This window comes from Chenopodium album, chromosome 3 (genome assembly GCF_948465745.1).
Source record: "Chenopodium album chromosome 3, dcCheAlbu1.1, whole genome shotgun sequence".
NCBI classification, from domain to species: Eukaryota; Viridiplantae; Streptophyta; class Magnoliopsida; order Caryophyllales; family Amaranthaceae; genus Chenopodium; species Chenopodium album.
In genome coordinates, this window is record NC_137836.1 from 23,470,222 (window position 1) to 23,495,188 (window position 24,967).

At 35.4% G+C, this 24,967-nt stretch overlaps 2 protein-coding genes across 2 annotated transcripts; both read right to left on the reverse strand.

Moving 5' to 3' along the window:
- Positions 1 to 8,478: 8,478 nt before the first annotated feature.
- Positions 8,479 to 9,759, reverse strand: LOC145624939 (uncharacterized). Its single transcript, XM_081678024.1, has one exon. It carries the CDS (start codon positions 9,757 to 9,759, stop codon positions 8,479 to 8,481), a length of 1,281 nt encoding a protein of 426 aa, XP_081534150.1.
- Positions 9,760 to 22,735: 12,976 nt separating this feature from the next.
- Positions 22,736 to 24,692, reverse strand: LOC145612655 (uncharacterized). Its single transcript, XM_081667983.1, has one exon. The coding sequence runs from the start codon at positions 24,564 to 24,566 to the stop codon at positions 23,202 to 23,204; it is 1,365 nt and encodes a 454-aa protein (XP_081524109.1). The 5' UTR covers positions 24,567 to 24,692; the 3' UTR covers positions 22,736 to 23,201.
- Between the last annotated feature and the right edge of the window lie 275 nt (positions 24,693 to 24,967).

A 24,967-nucleotide genomic window follows, 5' to 3' on the forward strand; every position in this document is an offset into this window, starting at 1 on the left:
TATTTAACCTTATCACATCTTCTATTAACATTAAAAAAAAATAATCACATTTTCAAGAGAATTAATAAAGAATAAGAAGAAGAGAAATAAGAAGTACTCCCTCCGTTTTTAAATACTTGCTCCATTTCTCTTGGACACGCATGCCGATGCTAATCTTTGATCACTAATATCTTTTATTACCAATAAGTATAAATTCTAACAATTGAAAATTAATAATCTATTCATTAATTGAGATGATTCCAACAAGTACCACAAAGACTATATTTTTTCTTACGTATTGTAGGGAATAATTTCAAGCCTTAAAATCCCACTAGCTTGAACCCCACTGGGATCATACACTAAAGTACGGTGGCGTCCAAAAGGGAAGAAGATAGAGCAATAGAGTCGCCAACAAGTTTTTAAGGAACTTGTAAACCGTTCACGAGTTCAAGGTTACACCCCTTAACGATCCAAGAGATCGTCAACTCCATAAGGTCTTGCACCAAATAAGGGTTCGGGGATGAAGGTACAAATCCAACCTAAAAGAGATTGAACCTGCCCTGATAATAGGCCTCTACTTTATTCTGATCGTATTCATGTGCGCTTTCTGATTAACATGCAATCAATAGGATTAACCCTAAACCTGTTTATCTATGTTGGTTGAATATTAATGCACAAATAAACTATTATTGGCGATCACTTGAATTATAATCACAATTAACCCTAAATAAGATTATTAATTATCTTATTAAGCGTGATTACAAGTACCAAATTCCCTTTAAACATGCAATAAAAGGTGTGATCAAGCAATAAATAATAAATATCAAGCAACATAAATATCATGACAATAAAATTATAATCATCATAATAATAATCAAAATAATAATAATAATAATATTCATAATCATCATAAATTATAACAATTATAATCATAATCATAATCACGTTCATGTTAAAGCATAATAAGAATAGCAAGATCCAATGCATGATACTAACAAGATTAATAACAAACCCTAGCATGTCACTAAGCAATAAAAATCAAAGCTTTAACCCTAACATGATACTAGCAATCATAAATATTGGGAAGAATATAGGAAGCATCGCAGGAATCATAATAAGCATATTTGATATTATAACCTTTTCCCTAAACATGATACTAGGAATATCATAATAACAATATAAACATGATTTCTACATCATAATATCAATTAAAACCATTAAAGCACTTACTTTGATGCCTCGTACCTCTTTCTAATAACAAAATACACACGTTAGTAACTTCAAGGAAAATAATAAACAAACAATTAAATTAAATAATTGAAATAGAGATTTGGGACCAAACCCTCAGAAATTAAAACCTTTCACGTCCAGGGCGAAGGCAACTTCGAATATGGCTAGGTGTTTCTAGATCTTGTGAATGCGGAATTCTGTATGCAAAAGCAAAATTTGAAGAAAGAATTGAAAGAAGATGAATGAATGCTAATTAAAACTGATTGTAGAACTTGTGAATGATGAGAATTGGTGAATGATTAGAGAGAATAGGTGAATGTAGATGAATAAAAACAATTGGTGAATCAAAACGGAGTTTTTAATACGATATTTATAGAGAAATCAGCCAAAAAGATAAATTAAACAAAACAGAGTCAGACGCACAAAAAACAGAGCTGGCGCCAACCCTGGCTAGCTGGCGCCAGGCACCAACACTAGCGCCAATGGCTAGCGCCAGGCGCCAGGCCTGATTCCAGGCGCCAAGGCTTGGGGTCAGACGCCAAGCTTAAATTTAACGCGTTTTCGAAAATCCGATAAGTTTACCGTACTGGAGGATAAAATAATATAATTTCCTCGAAAATACTATTTGATTTTGATTAAAACTCTGAAAAGTCAACAAAAGTCAATTTATCAATGCTAATTGAATTAGGAATTAAAAGAACCTTCTAGAAGAATCTAGAAGACTAATTGCATTAGGAATGATAAATCATATTAGGCCCTCCCCTAGATCATTGGGCCGTACATAAAGCTCAAACCGGGCCCAGTTTAGTAAATTAGCCATAACTTCTTCAATATTCATCGGAATTGGGCTTATAATATATCGTTGGAAAGGTCTTTGCAAGCCCCATCCAACTACACTACTATTGGACCCATATCATGGACCAACCAAACTGGATTGGCTGTTTTCTTAAAATAAGTTTTCAAAAACAGAGAGAAGAGAAAAGAATTAAAACTTTCCGCGACACTAGACTTTCCACACTTTCTCTTCATTCGATTATGATTCGACGTGAAAGGTACTCATCACTGAGTTTGGTTTTGGGGAGACACAAATGGGTGTCTACACGTATAAATCACAAACATAAGTCAAAGTAGGACAAATGAATAGTGCAAAAAATAGAAATGGAGCAATTATTTAAAAACGGAGGGAGTATATCTTTTATGGCAAAAAAAGAACCTTGATTATAATTTACAATTAGTTAAAAATTAAATAAAATAAAATAAATAAAATAAAATAAAATAAAATGAAATGAAATCTTATTATTACACACTTCCTACTTTTAAGGAGAATGTATAATATCGTATCCTTAAAGATCTTATTATTATTACTACATTGGTACATCCTAGAATATTACCGTTAGGCGTTAGTTGTCCAAAAAAAAATTAAAAAAATAAGAAAACCAAAATTTGACGAACCTTGGAAAACAAGGTTATAAACTAGTTTTACCCCATCATTTAGTCATCAATATTATAAATATATAACCTTATTTCCGAGTTCGGACAGTAGTCATCTTCTTCAATACTTTCACACTTCATTTAATTTTTCCTCTAAAACTTCTTTAGTTGCAATTAAATATGAGAAGGGCGAAATTAGCTAGAGCATTCATTGAAAACCAGAAGAAGAGAAATACATCCTTTAGGCAGAAGAAAGGAACCTTGATTAAAAAAGCGTTCGAGTTTTCAATTCTATGCGATGTACCCGTTTGCGTTATCGTCTTTCCTTTTGATGAAGGTAACAAGAAAGTCGTGCAACCCGAAATTTATTCGTACAAGGGAGAACAAGAAAATGTCAAATCGGATGAGTCAAGAACAAATAACCCGGAGTTGGGTCGTGAGATAATCAATCGTTACTTAGCATACCCTAAGGATTTTCAAAAGAGCAAGAGGTCACTTAACTTAAGTGACGTGTTGAAAGATGTTAATAAGGAGAAATTAATTAATGTTGATCAAGATTACACAAATCTTTCTAAGTTTACGAATGATCAACTTATTGCGTTACTTGGTAAATTAGATGATAAGATTGATTCTGTGAAGAGTAGAATTGATGTGATCAAGAATGTTAGCAATAATGATGGTTTTGATCCTAAACAACAAGAAATTGAAGTCTTGAGTGATGATGATGGATTTCTGTTGTCTGATTTGGATATCGATCTCGATGTCGATGCGATGTTTGAAGATTTGAAGGTACTAACCGCACCTACTAATAATGATGGTATTTACAACATGGATATGATGGGTGTTACTCCTAACTACATCGAAATCGATCATGGTTCAAGATTTGTTGATAATGATCCTCTGCAAGGTGGTCCGATGGTGGGTACTACACCTAGTCCGAGTAACAGCACTGATAACAATCAAAGGTCGAGAGTTTCCGATAATTATCTTCTTGAATGCATTCCAATGATGAGTACTACTTCGACTAGCAACACTTACAACAATCAAGAATCAAGATATGCTTGTAATTATCCTCTGCAAGGCGTTCCGATGATGACTACTTGGACTAGTTACACTGATAACAATCAAGGGTTTCAGCACTGTGTTCCGATGATGGGTCTTACTTCGACTACCTATACTGATAACAATCAAGGCTCGACTTATGCTGATAATTATCCTCTGCATTGTGCTCCGATGATGGGTACTACTTCGACTAGCTACACTGATTACAATCAAGGGTCTGATAATTATCCTCTGCAACAAAATTCTATGATGTTTCATTCTATTTACAATGGGGATTTAAGGCCACAATTTGTTGATAATTATCCTCTGCAATGCAATCTGATGATGAATAGTTCAATCTACAACGGTGATTTAGGGCAACGATTTGTTGATGATCATCTTCTGCAACACGGCTATCCTATGATTGGTCATGCAGTCTGATATATCCTGTTATACTGTCTGTCTTTTTCCTTTGAAGTTCTACTGCCAGAAGTGTAACTATTCTTTGTAAATGTTTGAAATTGTTTCAGACATTGAGTATTATTCTTAAGTCGCTTTATAAAATTTCTTAGACATTTTTGAGCATCGATTCTTGATATACTGATATGTGTTGCAATAAGTATCTTGTCAGTTGATGAATTTGTCAATTCTGTTTTGCAATAATTTGATAAACTGTACGATAATATAACACGATCCAAGTTGCAGTTATCTGAGAAATTGTACAAAAATACATCAGGATCCAGAAAATTTGTGTTTGGAATATGAGTTGGAAGGATTTAATTATGGAAAATAATTAATTTTTGCTACAATAAATTTTAACCAATGCTATTTCTTATTTACCGAGCAGTCTATGGTAATGCAATTTGACAACTTTAGCATAATGTATAGTATACAAATATAATTTTCAAGCAACTCTTCACTCTTCAACTTCTTTTCATTGCTAAACATCAGTTAGTGTTATCGCTAAACAGAATAAATTGAAATTAGAATATTGATCCAATCATTGTTTCGAAGCCACCTCAATTAACCAAGCCATTATTTCATAGCGACAACATCATACTAATGTCAGAGGTAATGTGAGTTTGCAGCCCAACAACAATACCTCAGGAGCAAGAACAGGTTGTAATGGAAAAAGTCAACTGTATCGTATGCTTTGAAATCAAATTCAACATGTCTTCGGTATTGCTGAACTCATGGTAATTAGGGTGGGTTATGGAAGTGGAGATAGATGCTCCGCAGCCAACAGTATGCTGCAAAAACCAGTATAAATTCACAAACTCAAGTATAGAGGCAAACTTATTCAAGGAAACTGGAGACGAGAATTCTGCTTCTGGATCTTACTCCAAGTAGTTCTCTTTATTTCGTCGACAACAGGCCTTTGGAGGCTGTATTGCTACTATGCTTGATTAATCTATAATGTACAAAGCAACAAGCAAGTTCCTACTGATAAAAATAAAGAGGCAATATTTCTTTCATAAGCTGCTACAAAGTCGAGCTAACTCAATGAAACTTTCTTACAACAAACTAGCATAATTTCCTGGGAAACAGAAAAACATTATACCTAACTATTACGTAGCCAAAAGTTAGTTACTAACGGATCCTTAACTAAATAACTAATAGCTTCCCGAACAAAGATAGCTAGTTTAGCTTAATGTAGTTTTGTCAAACACTTTTGGTTTGTAACATTTTTGGTCAAGCATATATCCAAAAAAAAAATAAGGGGTGATTGGTGAAGTGTTGAAAAAGAAAATTTTAACTTTGCAATTTTTTTTTCATTTTTTGAAAATCGCTCATATTTTATTAATACAAGCAATGATACACTCGAAATATGTGTGTGCAATATAAGAAATTTATATGGCTGGATTCTCGTTTTTTGTTGAAAATTATCTACCTTATTCAAATAAAAAACCAAATTAGTGGATTAAAAATTATTGATGTCTTGGAGTGTAACACCCCAATAATTCTCCCTTTTCCAAACCACTTACTTTAAATAAAAATAGAGGAGAACCATTGGCATGTTACCGCCACGTGTTAAAACGTTAAGGCTTTATCAAAGTATTGCAGCGGAAATCCAACTTAAATCTTAAAATAATATAATTTAGAAAACCAATCAGTCAAAGCTTACAAATTGGAACCATAAAGGCCCTTATTTAAAACCAAACCAATAATCGAAGTCCCAAAACATAATTAAAGTAGTAAAACATAAATAAGTTCAACACAAAGAACGAATACTCTCAATCACACCAATCCCTTGACAATGCGTATGTCAAATCACCGAACTTCACATCATCAAGCTAACCTGTGCAATACTGCTCCCCAATAATACAAGTGTAATAATTGGATCATCACAGGGCCATTGAAAGGCGAAGGCCATGACCAAAGAAAGACACACACAAAAGCACGCAATCAGCAAAGCTGAGTACATACAAGCTACAACATACCAAACCTAGCATGCTCAACTAATTAAAGTAAATAAACATACAACTTGAATTCATTAATCAAGACTCCACACTTAAACAGTTCAATTGACTCAACATACTTTCTGACCGATTCTAAACACTCGACTCTTTATATTTAATTTAATTAATTTAGTTTGGAGTAAGCAATAGACGAGGTTGTCCAATCCACCAAATCATTTTGGTCCCAAATGACCATTTAAAATAAGAGTTTAGCGCGATGCAAGAATGGGCGCGACTCCATTCTCACAAAGTTAGTCTAGGATCCCATCTAACTTTCATTATAAAATAAAAATGTAAATACCAAAAGAAAAGAGGACATGTTGATCAAACAAGCATCGGAAAGCCACGGGCTACCACCGTGTACCCCAACCCATAATTGTCAATACTCTAGAAGTGCACGCTTTCTAGAGTTTTATTGCTCATCCATGTTTCACTTTACGTGATTACAATTTTAATTAATAGCCGACTCAATCAAATAGACCATACATAAAAATCATACATCAATTTACTTTTAATCTTATTTAGGACAATGGTGATCACATCACAAATTGACCTTTAATTTCATTAAACTTCCAAATTATCCAAATTGTTGAACATAGTCAACCCACCTAGCCATTTCGGCTTAATCCACTTTTACTCAACATACTAACAAGTCATGCTTGATTAATAAATAAAATAAATAACAACCTTGTGGAATGATTAATAAATTCATTCCACTTAAACCATTAAATTTCAATCCTTTAATAATCCAAATGTGGTTAACAAACCAATCCAATAAAAATTTGTTTGTATCAACATTCCATACAAACAATTAATCCAATATAATTCAACATACTTGCATCCATAATTCCATACAAGCATAATTAATTCACCAAAACATGCCTCATAAACATAAATACATGAATTAATTAAATATATAACCAAACAATTTCCATCCAAGTGTTCTCTAATCATGAAACTAAGTTCTTTCCTTTTGGTACCTAGACATGATACTACTTGCAACGAAGTAGACATGTACGTACCTCGTATAAACAATTCTTTGTGCCACTTTTAATCACTTAAAAGTCTCCTAAGAAATAATCACTTCCTAGAAAACAAGCAACAACAATAAATTAATACTTAACCAAATTTCCAGCAATATAAATTTGATTAAAAGTCCTTAAAACTTCATTAAAAATAGGTTTTTATGGTTGATTACTCATTATAAATATAATAGGAACAAAAGCCCCAAATTAATTGCTCATTAGAACCCTAAAATCCCAATTTGAATAAATTGAAACCCTAGGTTTATAATTCATAAAATCTGAAAATTATAATAACAATTATAATTTGAAATTAATACTTTAAACTATTAAAAACATGAATTTGATACTAAAAATATAATCTCTATACTACCAAAACAAAACCCAAAACAATTTAATAATAAACAAGATATTAGAGCAAAAATAAAAGGAGGAGGAAAGGGGCAGCCATGGTGGGCCACGGCTGGGCCGCTGGTGGGTCGCCATCGGCGGGCGGTGGGCGGCGGCAGCAGCCAGCAGGTGGCGGCAGCAGGGGGGAGCAGTGAGCATGGCTCACGTAGGAAGGAGGAATAAGGGGAAAAAAAAGAAAGGAAAAAAAAAAGAAAAAGGAAAGAAAAAAAAAAGAAAAGAAAGGAAAAAGAAAAGAAAAATAAAATAAAGGAGTAAGTAAATAATACTAACCTTTTGTGTGGAAAAAATTTTGGGGATGTATGGGGTATTTATAGGAGAGAGAGTGGTGTAGGGTTAGTTTTAAGATTGGGCCTCATAAAATTAATGGGCCAATTAGATAAATGAAATAGGCTAGCTTTGTTTAATATGTATGGCAAAAATTGTAGAATGGACAATTAAAAATCCTTTTAGAACAAAATCAATCATCAATCCAAAAATAATTTGGAACTTTAAAACTTAAATCCCGGAAAAACACACATAAATATTATAAATAAAATAAAAAAAAATTCATTTATAATATATTTATAAATACAGGGGATTACAATCTACCCCTCTTAAAAGAAGTTTCGTCCCGAAACTTAGCACGAAATCCCTTAAACTGCAAAACATTTGCATAAAAACTTTTCAAAATTATCAAAATTATGTTGGTGGAATTCCAATTGTGTCACAATATCGACACTAATACCTTATCACCATCCCAATTTACGCACTTCACTAGATACTTAAACAATAAAATAGTTATGAAAAGCACAAAAACACCACAAAATACCATAAGGTAGGGTAAAAAGCGCGAAATTATACGCATTCTACCCCCCTTAAAGAACAAGAGTTACGCCCTCGTAACTCACCTCATTAAATAACTTAGGTTATCTCTTATGTATCTTGGTGCACCTCACAACCTTACCAGTAGGCAAACTAATAAGTAAGTCAATCGAATTTGGTTCAACTAGTCCAAATGGTTTCACTACAACAGAACTAGAAATAAAAGAATAGGTGGCTCCAGAATCAAATAAAGCTTTAATAGAAATAGAATGAATAGAAAAGTTACCAGTGACAACATCAGAAGACCTTTCATCTTCCTTCTTGTTCATCACAGACAAACGACCTGTAGTGACATTCTTTCCTTGATTTCCGGAGTTGTTGTTGCCAACATTTCCGTTCTTTCCATTCCCATTATAACCATTCGAATTCTCTCCTTGATTGCTTGTTGGAGTAAACTTGTTCCCATTCCCTTGTTGCTTCAGTTTTGAGAAACACTCAAACTCCCTATGGCCCTTCTTGTTACAGATTCTACACACAACCAAGTTCCCATCACAATCTTTTCCAGGATGATCCTTGCCACATCTCTTGCAGTTGTAATGTCTCTCATCTTGGCCATTAAGTCTAGAAGATCCTCCATTGTTTTGAACATTTATATTCTGGAAATTCTCGTTCCTTGGCTTCTTAAAGTTACCTTGGTCACTCGAATTCCCAAAATCTTTACGCTTTTCTCCAACACTCCCACTCTCAGGTGCACTCCTGACATTCAAGCTGTACAGGTGCGCTGCTCTCCCATACACCTTATCAAGAGTCTTAAAAGTCTTTCCAGCCAAGTCCTTTTGTAACTGCTTAGTCAAACCTTGCTCAAATCTTTGAGCTTTCAACTCCTCAGTAGGCACTACTTCAGGAGCAAACCTCGACAAGTTCATGAACTTGTTATAGTACTCAGTAATCGACATATTGTTCATTTGCAGATTGATAAACTCTTGAGCCTTTTGCTTCCTTAAGAATGGTGGATAGAACTTCTCCCTAAGTTTGGTTTTGAAAGTCTCCCAACCAAAATTAGCCTCAGCACGAAGCACGTTTCCATTATCCCTCCACCAAATATCTGCCTCTTCCTTCAAATACATGGCAGCTTGATCCACTCTCATATTCACAGGACAATTCAAAGCAGCAAAAATCTTATCAAACTCCCTAATCCAATTCTCCAGAAAAGTTGGGTCTCCACCTCCCTCAAAGTATGGTGGCTTGACTTGAGCAAGTTTCTTAAACATCTCACCCGCAGGATCAGGATTATCGTTGCGGTTTTGGTTCAAGTTCTCAGCTAGTAGCCTAATAGCATCAGCTAAAGCATCGTTGTTAGCAATCCTCCTTCTCTGCCTAGACATGTAACACACTCTCAGGCCGACATCAACACCAAAGAACTCACTTGCTCAATAATCACATTCATAATCATCAAATATATATATTAAGGTAGAAAGGTGGACACGGCCACACAATCGCCCCTAATAAATCACTTTTAAAGGAAATGATTATTTAATTTTAATCATTCCTACGCACACGAAAATAAATAAAATAATTCCCTTGATTAAATCCCTTCCAAAATCCAAGCATTAAGTAAATAATATAATTAAATAAACACATTATAATAATCACATAATTACATGCTTCACGTAAAGTTAATTTACTCATATCATATAGCACAAATCATCACATATAGTTCCATATTACGTGCTTTAAACCTTAAACATGATACTAGGTGATCACTCAAGTTTGCAACATTAGATAAAACATACACAATTAAAAAACTTGCATAATCACTTCATACAATAATAAAAAGACAAAAGAATTAATTACAATGCATATAGAAAGAAATAATCTATCCTATACGCCCTTTCTAAAGCTATCCAAATCTCACCGATAAAATGAAACAAGCAAGGAAGTTAAGAAAATAAAATAAATAAATAAATTAATTTAATTTTAAAATAAATAAATAATTCGAAAATTAGATAAAATAAACAAATACCTTTTCTTTATATAAATGCCGAAATAAATATAATAGAATAGAATAATTTTTTTTTGAAAACTTAAGTTAACTTTAAATAAGGTAGTTAAATAAAACTCATTAAATTTAAAACGTTAGGCGCCTAAAAACTTTAAAATTGGCATTAGTGGTAATTAAATCTAATCTAAGCTCCCAGATACCACTTTGTAACACCCCAATAATTCTCCCTTTTCCAAACCACTTACTTTAAATAAAAATATAGGAGAACCATTGGCATGTTACCGCCACGTGTTAAAACGTTAAGGCTTTATCAAAGTATTGCAGCGGAAATCCAACTTAAATCTTAAAATAATATAATTTAGAAAACCAATCAGTCAAAGCTTACAAATTGGAACCATAAAGGCCCTTATTTAAAACCAAACCAATAATCGAAGTCCCAAAACATAATTAAAGTAGTAAAACATAAATAAGTTCAACACAAAGAACGAATACTCTCAATCACACCAATCCCTTGACAATGCGTATGTCAAATCACCGAACTTCACATCATCAAGCTAACCTGTGCAATACTGCTCCCCAATTATTGTAATAATTGGATCATCACAGGGTCATTGAAAGGCGAAGGCCATGACCAAAGAAAGACACACACAAAAGCACGCAATCAGCAAAGCTGAGTACATACAAGCTACAACGTACCAAACCTAGCATGCTCAACTAATTAAAGTAAATAAACATACAACTTGAATTCATTAATCAAGACTCCACACTTAAACAATTCAATTGACTCAACATACTTTCTGACCGATTCTAAACACTCGACTCTTTATATTTAATTTAATTAATTTAGTTTGGAGTAAGCAATAGACGAGGTTGTCCAATCCACCAAATCATTTTGGTCCCAAATGACCATTTAAAATAAGAGTTTAGCGCGATGCAAGAATGGGCACGACTCCATTCTCACAAAGTTAGTCTAGGATCCCATCTAACTTTCATTATAAAATAAAAATGTAAATACCAAAAGAAAAGAGGACATGTTGATCAAACAAGCCTCGGAAAGCCACGGGCTACCACCGTGTACCCCAACCCATAATTGTCAATACTCTAGAAGTGCACGCTATCTAGAGTTTTATTGCTCATCCATGTTTCACTTTACGTGATTACAATTTTAATTAATAGCCGACTCAATCAAATAGACCATACATAAAAATCATACATCAATTTACTTTTAATATTATTTAGGACAATGGTGATCACATCACAAATTGACCTTTAATTTCATTAAACTTCCAAATTATCCAAATTGTTGAACATAGTCAACCCACCTAGCCATTTCGGCTTAATCCACTTTTACTCAACATACTAACAAGTCATGCTTGATTAATAAATAAAATAAATAACAACCTTGTGGAATAATTAATAAATTCATTCCACTTAAACCATTAAATTCCAATCCTTTAATAATCCAAATGTGGTTAACAAACCAATCCAATAAAAATATGTTTGTATCAACATTCCATACAAACAATTAATCCAATATAATTCAACATACTTGCATCCATAATTCCATACAAGCATAATTAATTCACCAAAACATGCCTCATAAACATAAATACATGAATTAATTAAATATATAACCAAACAATTTCCATCCAAGTGTTCTTTAATCATGAAACTAAGTTCTTTCCTTTTGGTACCTAGACATGATACTACTTGCAACGACGTAGACATGTACGTACCTCGTCTAAACAATTCTTTGTGCCACTTTTAATCACTTAAAAGTCTCCTAAGAAATAATCACTTCCTAGAAAACAAGCAACAACAATAAATTAATACTTAACCAGATTTCCAGCAATATAAATTTGATTAAAAGTCCTTAAAACTTCATTAAAAATAGGTTTTTATGGTTGATTACTCATTATAAATATAATAGGAACAAAAGCCCCAAATTAATTGCTCATTAGAACCCTAAAATCCCAATTTGAATAAATTGAAACCCTAGGTTTATAATTCATAAAATCTGAAAATTATAATAACAATTATAATTTGAAATTAATACTTTAAACTATTAAAAACATGAATTTGATACTAAAAATATAATCTCTATACTACAAAAACAAAACCCAAAACAATTTAATAATAAAAAAGATATTAGAGCAAAAATAAAAGGAGGAAAGGGGCGGCCATGGTGGGCCACGGCTGGGCCGCTGGTGGGTCGCCACCGGCGGGCGGCAGCAGCAACCAGCAGGTGGCGGCAACAGGGGGGAGCAGTGAGCATGGCTCACGTAGGAAGGAGGAATAAGGGGAAAAAAAAGAAAGGAAAAAAAAAAGAAAAAGGAAAGAAAAAAAAAAGAAAAGAAAGGAAAAAGAAAAGAAAAATAAAATAAAGGAGTAAGTAAATAATACTAACCTTTTGTGTGGGAAAAATTTTGGGGATATATGGGGTATTTATAGGAGAGAGAGTGGTGTAGGGTTAGTTTTAAGATTGGGCCTCATAAAATTAATGGGCCAATTAGATAAATGAAATAGGCTAGCTTTGTTTAATATGTATGGCATAAATTGTAGAATGGACAATTAAAAATCCTTTTAGAACAAAATCAATCATCAACCCAAAAATAATTTGGAACTTTAAAACTTAAATCCCGGAAAAACACACATAAATATTATAAATAAAATAAAAAAAATTCATTTATAATATATTTATAAATACGGGGGATTACATGGAGGCTAATAGTAGGATATATATGACTTCCTAAAACCAAACTTTTTTTTTAACTTTTTAAATGATAGTTTTTTTTTAAATAAAATAAAAGATGATAAAATATATTTTGGGAAGTAAAATTTATCACCCAAAACCCCTTATCACTTCATATACAGGAGATTTTGTGTGTGACCAGGTAACACACAAGTAACCCCCCTCCAACCTAGTAACCCCTGACCAACCTAGTAACCCTTCCGACCTAGTAATGTCTTACTGACCGACCAAATAACTTCTAAATGAGTAATGCCTTACTGACCTAGTATCCCCTGAGGCCCGACCGAGTAACCCACAACCGAGTAACCATCCGACCTAGTAACTCTTACCAACCCCCGACCGATTTAGCAACCTCCGACCAAGTAACCCCTTCGACCTAGTAACCCCAAACCTAATAAACCGTTACCAAGTAAGTATCCCCTAATTCTACACCACCCTTAAACTCTACGCCACCACAACCACTACCATATTCACTGCCCCACGCCACCACCAACTCCCGTACCCATTGCCCCACACCACCAGCAACCACACCACCACCACCTCCCATACCACCAGCAACCACGCCAGGCCACCACCAATTCTTGTACCCATAGCCCCGATACGCCACCATCCACGATACGCCACGCCACCACCACAATTCACCGAGCCACCACCACAATTCACCGAACCCACAAACAAACCCAGATCCAACCAAATCCACAACCAAACCATTAGAAAATAAATTAAATCGAACAAATACCTTACAAATTAACAATTTTAAATTTCACTTTAAATATGGCTAAAAATGCCAAATTCGACCATGAAAACTCATGGTTGAATTTGGCCTTAAAGCCTCGAACTTGTTTTCGACGAAGGAGTACGAGGAGCTCCCTCCCTTGCTACTATTGCTGACTTCTCTGCCTTCCGCCGGCTCGGTCAAAGTTGGTTTCCGTCCATCTTCTCCGCCACTGTCGCTATTTCCTGCACCTGGACAAAAGAGAGAAGAAAGAGAGAATTTTGGGGGTTGGGAAAGAGAAATCTAGCGTACGTGCTGGAGAAGAAGAAAAGCAGAGAGTGAGAAAAGAGTGAAAAATAATTTTAAAAAATATATATTGTGGCTAACCGCACGGTGTGGCCAGCTTCATATGAAACTTTGTACTTTATATATTACTTGTACTATAGATAATTTTTCCCATAAATGGTCATCCTCGCTATCTCTTACTTTATCATTTTTCAGTCCTTCAATAAGGTATAAGAAGTTCAATAAGGTATAATAATCTCAAAAATGTCTAATAAGCTAAGTTTAGATAAGTTCAGCTAAGTTTAATTTCAGTTCGATAAGCTGAGATCTATTCAGGTGAAGAGAACACGCCTTAGAAAAACACTTACAAATCTAATATAATAAGTATTAAAATAATCCTATTAACTTGTTATAACATGTATTCATTTAAAAAAAAAAAGTTAACTCATTTGATTGTCACTTTTGCTATAACATGTAACTCATTTAAAATAAAAGTATACAAACTTGTTCAAAAACAAAAAATTATACTCCCTCCATCCCCATTTGATTGTCACTTTTGCTATTTTGGATGCCATTAAATGTTTGTCACATTTCACATTTTTAGATTAAATAATACACATTAAATTACAATTTTAACCTCATAATTTTTTTCCTTATTTATGAGGGCTTCCTATTTCACCCTCATATTTTTTTACCCTCTTTAATTGTTGGTCCCCAATTGAAATTTGTAACTATGACTTTCTCTCTCTATAAAACATTTTGGGGGATGTTAAATACCGCCATCCAAAATGATCAAAACCGCCAACATTAAGTGTAAATGGACAACCATGCCACCAATCACTAACACCTCGACGCCACTATCTTCCCTCTTGCCACCAATCATTAACACCTCGACACCACCACTCTAATTGACAACTAACACCACCACCACACTGACCGACGACCACCACCACCACCACACTGACCGACGACCACCACCACCACCACACTGACCGACGACCACCACCACCACCACCCTGACCGGTTACCCTCCACATCCCCCTCAAAGACGAACCACCACCTTCCCCCTCAAAGACGACCCACCACCTTCCCACTTTGGCGGGAAAGTGGTGGTTTTTTTTTTCTAGCAATCGTACCAACTGGAGCCTAAAACCGGTTATCGGGCACGGTAACTGGTTTAGGGCTCCGGTTACCATGGAATCGGTTAAGGTGCATGGTAACCGGAGCCCAAAACGGTTACCATGCGTGGTAACCAGAGCCTAAAACCTGTTACCATGCACGGTAATCAATTTTGGGCTCCGGTTACCACGCACGGTAACTGGTTTTGGACTCCGGTTACCGTGGTTGTCAAAAAAAACCACCACCATCCCGGTGACGTGGGTAGGTGGTGGGTCGTCATAGAGGGGGGGTGGTGGGTCGCTGGTCAGGGTGGTGGTGGTCATTTCTAATCGGAAGGGGTTGGGGGTCGCCGGGAGGATAAAGGGGTGGTGAAGTGGCAAGGGTACGATATATTGTCCATTCACACCAATGTTGGCGGTGGTATTCATTTTTGTCGACGGTGTTTAGCAGCAATCCAGAACATTTTTAGCTTAGTTATCAATATGTGTAGTGTAATTATATTGGTTGATGTAATTATTTCTTATAATGTCAGGAAAAAAAAAACTCTATGCACTTCCCCTTTCCTCACGTATCTTTAAAAGATCTTACAAGTATTATATAATTACATCCTACCATTAGCCGTTAGTTGTTACAGTAAAAAAAATAAAATTAAAGGTCACAAACCGTTTTTTTTTTTTTAATTATTATTTATTTAACCCAATTACATCTTCCATTCCATTATGTTTTTAAAAAAAACACACACATTATCAAGAGAATTAATAAAAATGAGAAGAAGAGAAATACAAGTACATCATTTACGCAACAAAATAACAAAAATAAAAAAATAAAAAAATAAAAAAAAAAAAAAAACAAGAAAAAATATCACACTTCTCAATTTTAAGGAAATTAATATTCGTATCTTTTAAAGATCTTTCTCCGTATTATTATTACACCCTACAATATTACCGTTAGGTATCAGTTGTCAAAAATTAAAAAAATAAAATACATATCTTATTAACCTTGGAAATCAAGGTTATAAACGAGTTTTTTTTATATTCCTATTATAAATATATCTCATGTTTCGGACAGTAGTACATCTTCTTCAATACTTTCACACTTCATTTATATTTTTCCTCTAAAACTTCATTAGTTGCAATTAAATATGGGAAGAGCGAAATTAGCTAGAGTATTCATTGAAAATCAGAAGAAGAGAAATACATCCTTTAGGCTGAAGAAAGGAACCTTGATTAAAAAAGCGCTCGAGTTTTCAATTCTATGTGATGTACCCGTTTGTGTTATCGTCTTTCCTTTTGATGAAGGTAACAAGAAAATCGTGCAACCCGAAATTTATTCGTACAAGGGAGAACAAGAAAATCTCAACTCGGATGAGTCAAGAACAAATAACCCGGAGTTGGGTCGTGAGATAATCAATCGTTACTTAGCATACCCTAAGGATTTTCAAAAGAGCAAGAGGTCACTTAACTTAAGTGACGTGTTGAAAGATGTTAATGAGGATAAATCATCAAGAATTGATCAAGATTTGCACAATTATACAAATCTTTCCAAGTTTACTAATGATCAACTTATTGAATTACTTGGTAAATTGGATAATAAGATTGATATTGTGAAGAGTAGAATTGATGTGATCAAGAATGTTAACAATAATGATGGTATTGATGCGGCACAACAAGAAATTGAAGTCTTGAGTGATGATGATGGCTTTCTGTTGTCTGATTTGGATATTGATCTCGATGTCGATGCGATGTTTGCAGATTTGAAGGTACTGACCGCACCTAATGATGAAGATATCTGTAACATGGATATGATCGGTAATACTCCTAATTTCGGCGAAATCAATCAAGGTTCAAGATTTGTTGATAATTATCCTCTGCAATGTGGTCCGGTGATGGGTAGTACTACGAGTAAAAATCATGCGTCGAGATTTGTTGATAGATATCTTCTCGAATGCATTCCAATGATGAGTACTACCACTAGTAGCAACACTGATAAAACTCAAGGGTCGACATATACTGATATTTATCCTCTGCAAGGCGTTCCAATGATGAGTACTACTTCGACCAGCTACCCTGATAACAGTCAAGGGTCGAGATATGCTGATAATTACCCTCTCCTTGGTGTTCCTATGATGGGTACTACTTCGACTAGCTTCACTGATTACAATCAAGGATCGAGTTATGCTGATAATTACCCTCTGCAATGCGCTCCAATGCAGGGTACTGCTTCGACTGATAACAATCAATGGTCTGTTAATTATCCTCTGCAACAAAATTTGACGATGGTTCATTCTATCTACAATGGTGATTTAGGGCAACAATTTGCTGATAATTTTCCTCTGCAATGCAATCTGATGATGAATCGTTCAATCTACAACGCTGACTTAGGGCAACGATTTGCTGATAATTATCCTCTGCAATACGGCTATCCTATGATCGGCCATGCTGTCTGATGTATCCTGCTATACTGTGTGATTTTTTCCTTCTGAGGTTCTACTACCAGAAGTGTTACTATTTTTTTGTAAATGTTTGAAATTGTTTCAGACATTCAGTATTATTCTTAAGTCGCTTTATAAAATTTCTTAGACAAGATTTCAGCTTCGAATCTTCATATACTGATATTTGCTGCAATATGTATCCCTTCAGTTGACAAGTTTGTCAATTCTCTGTTGCAGTTATCTGATAAATTGTGAAGTATGAAAATGTAACACGATCCTAAAACTTTGTTTTTCGGAATATGAATTTGACGGATTTGATCATGGAAAATTATAGAACTTTGTTACAATTAAATTTTAATCTACGGCATTTCTTACAAGTATTTACCGAGCAGTCTTTGGTAATGCAGTTTGGCAACTTTAGCATAATATATACGAATTATATAAATATGATTTTCAAATATATTTATCACCCTTCAACTTCTTTTCATCGCTAAACATCAGTTTTATATACAAATCTAAAAGCTTAACCGCATAAGTAAAAAGTAGAATATCGATCCAATCATCGTACGTATTGAAATCAAAGTCTACTTGTCGTCGGTGTTGCTGAACTCATGGCAAGTTCCTACTGAAGTACTGATATGTGTACTGAATTGACTGAAACAGAATGCAGAAATATAGAAAAGGGTAGACAAAGAGAGAGAGATAAGAAGAGAGATTATATTACTTTCATAAGCTGATACGGAATGAGTTATTTAGAGTCGAGCTAACTCGATGAAACTTTCTTACAACAAATTAACATAACTTCCTAGAAAACTGAAAAACAGTTGTAACTAAATACTAGCCAAAAGTGCTTTCAAAAAAAAAAAAAAAAAAAAAATTAGCAAGTTTAGCTTAATGTAGTTTTGTCAAACAATTTTAGCTTGTAACATTGTTGGTCAAGCATATACGTAGTATACACTTTTCCTTCAAGTTTTTGTAATGAAGCCGAGCTAACGGTTACAGGCACCTAGACTCATCCACACATAATTATTGCCTGCCAATTAACCAGCCGTAGTACAGAAACACAAGTACGAGTACAAAATTCAGACTCCGGATTATACTTTAACTGTAACTACAGTTAACAACTGTCAGCTACGAGTACAAAATTCATCATGTATTTCTCAACATCCACAGGCTCCAGATGTTTGCGGGTACCTGATTTAAACTGTCAGCAAGTACAATCAAGTGCATACTCAATCAAGCCGATAAGCCACACACTATAAATTACTGGATGGTTACCAAAATTTTACATTGAAAGCAAGTGTAAATGCCACTAAAATCTAAAGAGGCAAAGCACTTAAATCATCCCCCTCGCATTGAGTATACAAATACATCAAATAACATTCATCATCTAGAAAGTATTTCCATCAGGCAAGTATCTACTTCTCTGCAAAAATTGATCTGCCAGTCATCAAAAAGGAAAAAGAAAAAATTGAAAAGAAAAAAGGACAGTGTTTAAATGAATTGGAGAACAAGGAAGAGAGAGAGAAGAAAGGAAACAATAAAGCAGTCGATCAACTCCATGGACAACAACACAGCTGCATATTTAGGCAGCATTATGACAGTATGAGATTTGTTTTTTTTGGTCTCATAAGAGTGTTGTCTTTCTCCACCATTCATCAGACATCAGCAACCAAAAACCAAGATGATGCACAAAGTGTACTTACTTGAAGCTCACTCAAATCTGCAGTAATTTCCGGACAAAATATCTTTTATCAAAAGAGCAGTAGACCAAACCTAGAGACTGAAGAGAATACTCATGACAAAATATGGATGTGATGAGCAAACTGAACTGCTTTGCGACCCTCTTGGCACAGAATGTGCAAAAGTTGGCGTCTTCAAAGATCTTTACGTAGTTTGCCACTTTGCCCATCCATAATTTGACACTTAAATACTCTCTTACTACAATTGGCAAACATAAGTAACAAGGATTAACAAATTAATAGATACTTATGTAGCAGAAGTACTAAACAAGAAAAAAACAGTAATTAATAATTTGATACAAAGACAATAGAGGTGAGATATCATGAAATAATACGCAAGCAATAGATTCATTACTGAAGGAGCACAATGACAGATGACAGAATGCAGCTTGCTACATAAGGATGGCAAGTTCATCAGTCAGGTAGCAAAACAGACAAAATGTTAATGCTAGTATGTAACTGCAAGGTGTGTAACAAACCACTCAGAACAAATGGCGTTTGAAAGCATGTAAAGTTAACCCTCAATATACTGGATGGTATTATACTAAAAATCAAGCAAGACAAATAAATCAGTGAGTTGCAACTCCAGCCAGATGATGCACCCAGTAGGTGAATCTCAAGAAGCTACATAGTGGTATCTCTGAGCTATTCTGTGGAACAAATGTAACAATTAATACCCTTCTCTCCCCCCCCCCCCCCCCCCCCCCCCCCCCCCAAAAAAAGAGAGAGAGAGAGAGAGAGAGAGAGAGAGAGAAATTAAATACCCTAAGCCAAATGCTTGGGAGAGTATCCATCTTTAAAATTTCCATTTTTTAGCTTCCAAAAAAAATTTCCATTATTTAGCTCATAGACAAATGTATTACATATGATAGCAAAGACTGCAATTTTCAACAGAATAAGCTTATCTCCTTCCTTCCCAAAACTTCCTCACTTAAACAAGATCAAAGAACCCAAAACTAACCCTATCTTATCTTCTGACACCAATTCAAGAGCATTCCCCAAATCACTCTAACACCTTAGGGTGGATGTACACAAGAACATTGCCATACTTCTGTTTCCAAATATATTGAGCTAGCAGGGAAACACAGCAAACATTCCCTTATTGAGATAAATTATCTCCAATCACACTTAACACCTAACAGAGACTTGTGTAGATAGCCCATGATCATGAACCAAAGCAAAGCTAAAGCATTGTCATTTGCCATAAATTTTCTTGACTAGAAACCTAATCTGGGGATCCTCTTTCTTTTAGCAGCCAATGAACCTGTAAGATTATGTCAGTGAAAGCCCGCATAAAAGACCCACGAGTGCTACAACTACAACACAGTAGGCGCGCACACAACTGTTCATATAAATAAACTTATTTTTTTTACTAAACCACCTTTTAAGTACCTAAGTTTTTTATTGCACCACCCCTATTTCAAATCTAACAAATTGCATCTCAACCATCCACTTCCAAATCATCAACCACATCAAAACCTTCCCTTCCATCTCAACCATCCACTTCAATTACCTCAATTTAGGGTTTGAGAATGAACAAAGACTACAATTTAATTTTTGCAGCAAAATTAGGTTTGTTTTTTTAGAGCTTTACTCAATTTAGTCATGCATTTATATAGAGGGAAGGATCGAATGTTTTTGAGAGAAAAACAAATGATTTAGGAGGGAAAAGCACAAGTTGTAGGCCCCTTTGACGTCTCGGTTAAATTTTTCGTAAAAATTTGAAATGGGAGTGGTGCAATAAAAAACTTAGGTACTTAAAAGGTGGTTTAGTAAAAAAAAAAATTAAATAAATAAAAGGTGGTTTTTTCAAAACAGTTGGTCAAAAAAGGTGGTTTATACCAATTTTGCCTTAATTAGTGGTGAATTATTTTCATATAAACAGCCTACAATACAACAGACAGGTACTCATCTCCCCCTAGCAAGATACATGATACACATAATAATACACAGCTCCTTTTACTACCTATCAACCAAGAAAAAGTTTCAACTTAAGTAGAATTGGGGCAACACGCCAACACCTTAGAACAGTTGTTTTCAGTCAATCAACCAAATATTAATCTGGATAATCATAATAAAGGCACAAATCAAGAAAAAGTAGAAAAATTGCTAAACCATCTCACTTCCTAGTCCCAACCATTCTACCATGGGAAGCCCTTCTAATATAGAACATCCAAAGATACTCATTTCTGCAACCCCAAAATGTAAAAATAAGAAATGATGTATTAAAAATCACAGAGCAGCAGAAAAGATGATGGAAAAACAATTGAACAATTGTTCCCACACAAATTTTCTCCAAGATAATTACAAACAATTCTTAACTACCCTATACCTGAGTGAGGGGAGAAAACAACACCACTTTTGATTGAATTTCCTTAGGTTTTGGGTAGGAAGCTTGACAACCCTGCTAGTGTGTTCCTACAATCCCACCCATTTCTCTACTCCAGATCAATCCACGCCAAATAAAGCTCCCTCCCAAACCAGTTTAAGGTTCTACTTTGCCAAAAAATGACCCCAAGGGAATGAAGGGTATTGAGATGACATCTTAGTACATGTAAATGTTAATTTTTATGAGATTAGGGCTTAAAATATGTTGTTGTATATGATGAGACCTCTCTTATGATAAAAATGAAGTCCTGCCTAATTAAATGATCCTTCCTCTACTCAGCACCTTCACAAGGCCAGGACATACCCAATCAAACTCAACCTTCTTAACCACACACACGAGATACTAAAAATAAAGCACACACACACACACATACACATCTAAATCAAAGCATAAAATCCTGCACAAGATAAAATAATAATTTACCACAATACCAGCCAAGTGCCAATCACATTGCTTCATCAAAAAGCTAATTAAACTCATGTAAAAGTGCTTTCCTGCTGAAATTGACATAAATCATACACCAATAAGAACTTCCAAAATCATAGCTGATTTAGTTTAGCCCATACACCAGCAGTGACAATTATAAAATCGCAGAAGTAAGCTCAACTCATTCAGAAACATACAAGAATGTCTTGGATGTTCAACAACATGAATCATAATCACCTATCACCGGGTAAAAAACTAAATAATGCCCATTCAATTTTTTCAAGCATATTCTAGCAAGTACAAAGTAAACAGAAAAATGTCAATGCTGCAATGCATCACAAATGTTCATGAACAATAGATAGACACCGTATGAAAACCAGCATATGAACTCAAAAGTCAAAACTATCTTGGTAGCTTGTAAATTAGAACACCATGGATGACAACTGAAAATAACAGATTAAGAAACAGAATGGATACATGAATGCTATAGTAAGACCATATTGTCAAGCAAGCAAGTTTGATTCATGTCTGAATATATTCAAGGTTTATACACACTCCCTCTCATATTGAGGAGCTGCAAAGACTAATCTAATTTGTTCACCAAACTTTCACTATGAACGAATACAATGGGAATTGGAAAACAAGTTGCTAACATAAAGGAGAGGGTTAGGACCCTGCTATATATGGCATCACAGCTATATAAATTCAAAAATAGGGCTAAAAATTTAAGGCAAGAAATATATACATGGATCATGTGTCTCTCAAATGTACACAAGCAGTATTCTTGCCTCGTGGTATTGCAGTACATACAACACATTTAAGGGCACCGAATTTACCAATGATGCTATTCGTACTACATCTGCACAACAGGATCACACTTGACAAATGAGCCTGAACATCAGCACCAAAGACCCTAACAAAGACTGAAGCCAGCAGGTAACTTTAGTCACCTGATCACCACTTCAATCACCTAAGGCCCTGAATCAACCCCTCCAACTCTCTCCTCCCAAACCTTCTCCCACTTAAATGAGCATCTTTCGACCTCGCTGCAAAGTAAAATATCAACCATGCCACCATGAAATAAACCTCAACCAATGCCTGAAAAAGCACAGCAAACAATCTCCCAAACACTCGCGCTAAAACCCACCGCATAAAAGCCCCACACATAATCAACTCCAAGCACTTCAGTTGAATAGACTGATGAATCATTGTTGCAAGCAAATAACACCCTTCTTTCACAATCTCCCGACCACCCCCTCGCCTCGTGTTAGCAATTGTAACCCACGAATCCACAGCAAACACGAACGACACAATCGTGTCCATTAAGAACCAAGCAAACAAAAACCCGGAAATCTCTTCGTTATACCCCGGTACCCAGGGCGAACTAACTGAAAATGGCATCAATTTCAACCTCAAAAACAGCTTAAAAAACGAGTACTGATCATGAATTTCGCCGAAAAACCACAACCCCAGAATCTGTGTCAATGCATCTCTAACTGCCCACCTCATAAGTATAAACCCAGAAAGCTTCTTCACCCCCAAATTCGACCCAGTCCAAACAGTACCAAAAATTGAGGTATACTTTCCCAACAAATCATTCACAACAGAAATAAACACAATCCCTAGAGCCCAAGAATATGTAATCACAAACCCCAGAATTACCCAACCATAAGCAGCAGAAAGTACACTTACAAGAAAGAACAACGCAGCTGCATCACGACGACCCAATTCCAAACCCGCCACAAAAAACCTCAAATCAACCACATTTTCTCTCTCCTCCACATTTTCTTTCTCCAACCCCACAACCCCATCACTCGAATTCCCACCATTCTTGCCCTTAAGCTTGGTTTCATCAAATTCAATCCTGGAAAACCTAAATCTGTGATTGAAATCATTCAGAGTGTAAGAGCTCGAATTAACATTCAAATTCCGGGAATTGAAGAAAAGCGATCGATGATCATGATCATCATCCCCAGAAAAGAAGTCATCATCTAGGGTTCCGACGCGAGTAAGATGGAGAAAAGGGCGGTGACGACGGTGGCGAAGAGGGGACGAGAGAGAATCGGAAGTGGGGTTGTTGTTGGCGGCGAGGTCGATGCGAGAGAGAAGGGATTTGATTGAAGGGTCACGGTCGATGACAGAAGTGACGAAAACGGTACCGTTTTCGAGGAGGATTCGGAAGGAGAAGAGGAGGAGAGAGAGGAACAAGAATGTTGGGAAGAGAGAGAAGAATGTTACGGCGGCGCTTCGGAGGATTCCGGTTGTCGTCCGGTGATGCCACCTCGCCGGGAAATCATCACTGCTGTTGTTGCTGGTGTTGTTGTTGCTCATTTGATTTTGATGTTTTTTTTTGTTTGATGGGATTATTTGTGTTTGGGGTTGAATTGTTTTAGAAGGGGTTGTTTGTTATTGTTAGTCCAGCTAAGAAACGAAATGAAAGAAAGGTGGCCAACACTCCAAGTCTCCAACAGTACGTCATTAATCAAATGTAAATAGAATAGGTAGTATTAATGAAAGAGGATGAGTTAATACCTTCATAGGTAGGGATGTCAGTGGGACGGGATTAGGGATGTCAATGGGGCATGGCAGGGCGTTGCGGATTTAGGCCTTCCTATCCCTATCCCTACCAAAAATTTTCATCCCCATCCCTTGGCACGTCCAAAATCCATCCCCATCCCCGCCTCGACGAGTATAATTTCAAAACCTGCCCCACCCCCCACTTGGATATCGTG